The sequence below is a fragment of the Thalia democratica genome, unplaced genomic scaffold (assembly GCF_965202585.1).
Source record: "Thalia democratica unplaced genomic scaffold, ktThaDemo2.hap1.1 HAP1_SCAFFOLD_537, whole genome shotgun sequence".
In the NCBI taxonomy this organism is placed as follows: domain Eukaryota; kingdom Metazoa; phylum Chordata; class Thaliacea; order Salpida; family Salpidae; genus Thalia; species Thalia democratica.
In genome coordinates, this window is record NW_028139572.1 from 1 (window position 1) to 7401 (window position 7401).

Below are 7401 nucleotides of genomic sequence, written 5' to 3' on the forward strand. Positions count from 1 at the left end.
TATATATTTTTATTACTTGTTAAAACTTGTTTATAGTTTGAAACTTTATGTGAATAAAAATACTAAGTTAGATATTGATAGATTAGCTATAAAGTTTTTGTTTTTTGATTGTAAATAGTAAAATTTAAAAATGTCAGTCGATCAAAGTAAAAACATTATAAAAAATACTAAGTTAGTTATTAAACTATAGGTATTTTGAAAGTCAGGATAATATCTAAACTTTTTAAATAACCGTTTATGAATTATTTTATGGAATAACTTTTGAAACATATTTTGTAATACTAACTATTTAGGATAAAAAAATAGACTTCTATGTTTTTTAATCAAAGTTTAAACTGTTCCAAGTATAGTTGTTATGTTTTATAACAAAAAACATTAAGTTGCTTATGAAAGTAATGCTTTAAAAAAGACTAAAAAAAATTATAGATGGAGTAGTTCATTTGAAAATGAAGTTTTGGAAAGCAGGGTGAATACAACGAAACTATTGAGAGATGCAATTGTTGAACAAAGTGAAAAACCTAGTTTTTGGGGTAGTTGTTCTGGAATTGGTTATTATCCCCCTAGTGATGTTCTTGAATATGACGAAAATTCTGGTTTGTTTTAATCTTCGTTTTTAATACTTTGTAGTTTGTACTGTTTTATTAAATTATGAAAATGTTGGAAGATTTATTTTGAAAAAAAGTTCTTTAAACTCTTTTAACTATGCTTTAATTATTCTCATTTTGAATTAAATATAGTAACCTAAAATTCGATGTCAGTATGATTCATTCCAAAAGCTGATCGCATGAATAAATAAACTATAAGTTGAGTTTTCTTTGGATACAACTAACTTATAAAGTAGCTTGTTTAACAAAAGTAAAGTCTTCTGCTAAAGTAAAGTAAATAAATCCGACCTTTTATGTACCTAGCGCTTCTATTGTAGGTCCATCGACTAGAGAAGCTACCTAGCCTTCTTACAGAACATTAAAAAAGTGTACAAAAACTGATTTATATAAGAGTAAAAATATTCAATTAAATTCAAAACAGGACATATAAAAAATAGTTGTTTGTCAAACCAAGGAAGCAAAACTACTATGAATAAATCAATCATAATGCTATTATTAAAACAATTGATGTAAACATAGCCTATACATCAACTACAACTTGTAAAATACTTAGACTGTGAATTTGTTTATGCTCGAAAACTTACTTTTGTCTTTTCATTGAACACTTTGTTATAAATTTTGTGTGATTGTTTCATTAAATAAAGAGTTTTTTCAACGAAAAATGACTGTTGTTTGCTTCAAATGACTAGGTATAGATCCGGATTGAACCAGATCTATTTTAGGAATTAGCATCTGGCCGGATCCGGATTTTAGTAAAACAATTATCTCTTTCACTAGGAATTAAAAAAAACATCATAGTTTTATAAATAGACCTTAAGAAGTATTTTTGAAATAAAATAAAAAAGTATATATTTTGAAATAGAGTTAACAAAAAACAACCTTTTATAAATATTTTAATTGGAATCATGAAAAATTCTGAAATATGAAAAACTATGCAAAAAAACACCTAGTATTACTAATAGTTGTACAGTACAAACAATAATAAACTTAAATTCTCATAAAAAACACAAAACAAAATTACTTATAAATTTACTTGGTATAGAATACAATTCTGTTTGAATACATTTTTATTATTAGTTGATGATCGTTTTTTGTGTATTAAACATTGTTTTTAAAATAAAATCTTTAATTGTTTGAAGTTAAATTATAAAACACATTTAAGTAGCATTGCAGTACATTTACAATAAATTAAATATAGCTGTAAATCTTAAAATTATTTTTATACTTAAAGTAAATATGAAAACTTTTAGTTTTAAAAACCTTGTTGCAAATCAGAAAACTTTGAATAAATTTCTAAAAAAAGAGTTTTTGTGTAGTTTTACCTTTTTATAAATACTTTTTCCAGTTTTACAATCATAATTTGTTAGTTAGGGTCCAAATTCTGTATCTGGTAAATCACTATACAACCATAGTATTTGGTATTAAAATATAATATTAATTTTTAATTTATAACATATTTCACAATAATTCTATAAACTTTATATAAAAAGTACAAAATAAAAGCTAACTATATTCAAAGTTTGATAATAATATTTTCAACAGTGTGTAATTTTCAGTTAATACTAACTATGTTTTGCGTCAGAAAGTAATTTTTTTCTAAGTTTCAAATACACTTTTGTTTACAATTAGTTTTAACAAATTAAATAATACTGACTTTTAATTTAATTTTTATACAACTTTATTTTTTAACGATATACCCTTAGACAAATATTTTCAACTAAAAAGGTCAGTGTTACTTTGAGTCTCTTAATTTTTAGTTGATATGGTTTTTGCACAGTTTAATACATACATTAGGCCTAGTATATTTTAAGCTTGATATTATTTTCTCGAAAAATATTGTTATACAAACAAAGAAGCAGTACTTATTTATACGCCTATTGTACATATGTTTACACTTGGTAATACCTAAAATTTAAGATTTTTTACAATTTTGGTTAAGTTTAGGTAAAATCTACCTGGTACATGGTAAAATTTGTTGTTTGGTGTCAGGTATTAAATAATTAAAGACGTGGTGCAACCTATTTTCTGATATTAAAAAAATCTCTTTTACATTTTTGTAACTTTTTGATATTCAATTTAGTTTGTATAAATTGGATTTCCATTAAGGAACTATAAATTTTATTGACAAGTTTCTCTTTACAAAATAATTTCATTAAGTTAGTGTTTTTTAATAATTTCCTTGATAGTCTGACTGTTGGTGTTGATGAAAGATTTTATTAAATTATCAGGCATCAGTTATGTTGATGTTAACAAAAATCAAAACTATAAGAATATGTAGTATAATTCAAATGGTTTCATTTTTGTTAAGATATTATTTAGACTTATTTGTTTTAATTGTTTGAACAAATTGAGAAACATTATGTATAATGCAAATTAAGATTTTAAGTTAAATAAAGTACCAGGTTTTTACATTGAAATGTTGTATTTTTAGGAAAAAAAATCAATTTAATAATATACAATAAATAAATACACTAAAAATTAAATAACCGAATAGTTTGGTACCATCTAGATCACGGTTTCCTAAACTAAGCCAAGTGGCCTCTCTTGGGGGCCATTACAGAAATTTAGGGGGCCGTGAGTAGTAAAGGGGCCACAGGAGGCCATGAGGCCGTAATTTGAAACTTACACTAGATGTTCTGGAGTTATAATGAAAATCAAAAAAAAAAAAAGATCTTATGCAGTTTTAATGGTAGTATTTTGAGAAATCTTGTTGGAGGGGGCCATAGTTTTTAAAATTTTTTTTAAAAGGGTCGTTTTGAAAAAAAGTTTGGAAAAACATGGTGTAGATCAATATTGTAAAGGAATTGCGGCAATCTGTAAGAGCGGCAAGCGTTGCACATTCTACAAAAAAACAGCTTCAGCTAAAAAGTTCTTTTATCACTGCTATTTAGTATGATTGTATATCAAATAATTCTTATGTTGAGTTTTTCTTATAAGATAATCTATTAAAGTCTTTTTCTGTACTCTTTAAGTTATAAGATTATTAAAAGAATTAAAAAAATGATTTGTATTGGTTTTCATATATGAGTTTTCTTAGTAGTCCATAAAAAAGCTGATTATTGTAAATTTTAATATTAAATTTAATTTTATTAGTCATTTCTTTACTTGATATGAAGTTGAAATTTTAAGGTTTAAATATATATTGTTTTCATTTAACCCAATCCAAAATAACTTATGATATTATTTTGAGGACTGTTATTTGCCTAGTCGAAAAATCAAATATCAATTTTAAAGTGTTTTCCAAAATTTTAATTTTTGTACATTTTTTGTTTTTAAACAGTTGTAGCTGACGATTCACGAGACTATTGGAGTAAGCTGACACTAAAATGGGAAAAAGCAGCCAGTTTACCTGAAAATATTAAACCTGATGTGCGACACGTAATTATGAGAACTGGTTTGATGTTCTTATTTATTAGTTTAAAAAGATAAAAGAAAGCTGATAAAATGTATAAGAATAATTTGAATTTGAATACGTAGAAATTAATGTTATTTTTGGATGTGATTACATTTATCCGCTAAATACAAGTTTAATGAGTTGATAGCTCAAACCATTATATATAAATTAAAACAACTTAAAGTATGCCAATTAGAATTTAAATGTGTCTCTATAAGTTATTAGAGAAAGTATATATATTTTTTCCTGTATATTACCAAAGTTTTACCTGTAGAATATATAGTTTAAAATATTTGATTTTCCAAATCTCTTTTTTTTAATTTAGGACAAGTTAGATGTTTAATGTTTTTTCATTAATAGCCACTATTTTTATATTTTTAAATTTTTAGTACACCTTAATAAAATACTAAAAGTTTTGATTTAATAAAAGCAAAAAGAGTAACTACAAACATAAAAACAGTTTAAAACTTTCAATATCTTATACATAAGTATTTATACTTGTTGTTAGAACTATGTTGTTAAAATATATTAATATAATTAATTAACTTTAGTGTTCTAAAACACTGTGTAAATATTGAAAGAGTGCATTTAAAATCACATTACTGCTCATTTTGATTTAGTAGTGATATTTGGATCTAATAGTAATAGAATTTGTAATTATAAAAAAACATGCAAAATTACGTTTAATAGCTTTAAAATGAGTAGTAAAACAAATTATTTTTTTTTTTATGAATATATAAAGTTACTAGTTGTGAAGATATGTAAAAAAAGCCCACATAGCTTTTAATTTATTACTAAAACAAAATACAAGTATCCTAAATAATTTAAGTACTTTTAATTTCAGAATTTAAGTATAAGAAAAAAATGTATACAAAGTTTTTAGGATTTTTTTTTAATTGACAAGTTTCAAAGTTCTTTATGAAAACTGCAGAGATAACTATTTATAATGCAAAAAAAAAAACAAATATTTTTGAAATTGTTTACAACAGTTTCAAAGCTTTACGCGTAACATAGTATTTATTTTTGCTCTGAGGATAATTTTTTTGCTCTGATTTAAAAGCATTAAAACATTTGTTTTTTATATAATTAATTAAATTGTTGTATGTGTTGAACTAGTTACAATATAATAAATTATAAATTAGAACTTTTTAAATTAGATACTTTATGTTGACATCTACTATTATTTAAATAAAAAAAGTAACTTTTTTTATATTTTATCTCAAACTTTACTTAAAAGTGAGATAAAACTTAAATTAGTATTCCAGTATAATTTAACTAGAAACTTTTTAACTTGATTAAACATTAAACTCAGGAGTTGTATTGGGTCCTGATGGAGGAGCTCTAAAATCAATGTATCCAGCATTTTTTATGGGCGTAGGTGGACCAATAATGCCTGGAACACAAAACTTTCCATGGGTTCATTTAGATGATGTCACGCAAATTTGGATGCACGCTCTCGGTAATTCCGCTGTTGAAGGCGTTATCAACGGAGTAGCTCCGCAAAAAATAACATCAAAGGTGTTTGCTCAAAACTTCGGTTCGGTTTTGCGGAGGCCAGCAATTTTACCCGTTCCCGAGTTTGCAGTCAAACTAATGTTTGGTGCGACCCGGGCAACTATGCTCACCCACGGACAGAAAGTAAACCCAACAAAGACAATTCAAAGTGGGTATCGCTTTAAATACTCAGACATTTACAATGCTCTACAAACTTGCATTTAATGTTGTTATTCATTGTTTTTATGATATTTGGTATTGTATTGTTGCTATCAAATATTTAGTAGTTGTATTAATTTTAAAGTATATAATCAAATGTCATAAACAAAATTGTTAGAATACTTCAAACAAGAAACTTATTAAAATAAAATTTTATTATAAACTTCTGATCTGATCTCTACTAAATCTACGTGTTAAATTTGAAAAAAATATGGTTTAAATTTTGTTCTCTAATTTCTTTTTATATATAAGTAATATTAATTCAAAATTATAAACCAGTGCTTTGGCAAAATAACTTAAAGTTTTTTTTTGTATTTATTATATATATGGATCAAGTAAAATAAAACGACCTCAGTTTTCAACAAGTAAAAAAAAGACCCCTTGGTCAGTATTTTTACTTGATCAGAACAAGTAAAACAGTGACCCCGAAAGTTTGAATAATGATGACCCAATATATATTTTAGCAAAAAAATCAACTAGTTTCAAATAAAATTTTACGTACAGCACGTTAAATAAAAATATTACTCACCAAGGGTTAGGGGTAACAGTGATAGTTAAAAAAAAAAATTAGAAAAAAAATTGGTAAGAAAAATAAACCGACTAAGGGTAAGAGTTATGGGTAACAGTGATAGTAAAAAAAATAAACAAATTTAAGAAAAAAATAAGTAATAAAAAGTTACCAACCAAGGGTTAGGGGCAGGGGCGTCGCGTGGGGTGTTGCACTGCCGCAACTGCACCACCTTGAAATTTTCTAAGAAAAAAAATAAGTATCTATAACGTTTTCGTTATTGTTTTGAACGAAATCTCTTTTAAAACTTCAATTTTGAAAACGACCATTTTGCCCACTTCACTGCCGCAAACTCTTAGCTGACTGCCGCAAATGAACTCAAAAAAGCAAAATTTCTTCAAGAATTACCGCAAAATCAATATCTTGCGGTAAGTAAGCTAAGTTGAAAATTCCCTAAAACAGGAATTGCTTAAGTATCATCTACAAGCTATTGTAAACATAAAATAAAAACAAAGCAAGCTACTGCAAAGGATTAAACTTGAGTTTATGTACCCACATGATTTTTTAAATTTAACAGATCACTTCTATTAAAAGATTTGTCATAAATTGCATATTTTGAAAAAAAAAGATAAAAACCCTAAATCACCAAAGTCTTAAAAATTTGATTTTTTATTTTAATCTGCATACATAAACTTAACTATAACTGATTAATGTTATCATAAAGTTAATAAAATAAATAATAAAATTCAAGTTCTGAAAAAAAGAATTAAGAAGTTTATTATAAACTTCTAGTTCACTCTTACAGAAAAATATTTTAGATTTATATAAAAAAAAAAATAGTATTATTGAAACAATCACATATTTAAATAAAGTAAATAGACTTAATTTAGAAACTTTGATTACTTAGAGTAGTTTAACATTTTAGGAAAATTTAGTCTACCTCTACTTTATATAACTTTTGGTTTAATTTTTTCATAAACAAAGCAAAAATTTTAGATAAAATTGTTGAAACATGGTTGCCTTGCCTCATAATCAGGATAACTTAGAAATGTTAAAAACTCAAGATGACCCAAGATAAATTAAAACAGACCAAATTAGAAAAATATTCAGGCTGACTAAAGCAGTTTTAATTTTTACTCTGAAAATAACAAGGTTATTTAAAATTAAAAAATAAGTGTTTT

The 7401-nt window shown here is 25.1% G+C and overlaps 1 protein-coding gene across 1 annotated transcript; it reads left to right on the plus strand.

The window, feature by feature from the left end:
- Positions 1-426: 426 nt before the first annotated feature.
- On the plus strand, positions 427-6403 carry LOC145846652 (epimerase family protein SDR39U1-like; the record flags this gene model as incomplete). Its single annotated transcript, XM_082953327.1, has 3 exons — positions 427-593; positions 3886-3999; positions 5312-6403. Coding segments are annotated over 3 exons (688 nt in total), but the record flags the coding sequence as incomplete, so codon positions are not given.
- Between the last annotated feature and the right edge of the window lie 998 nt (positions 6404-7401).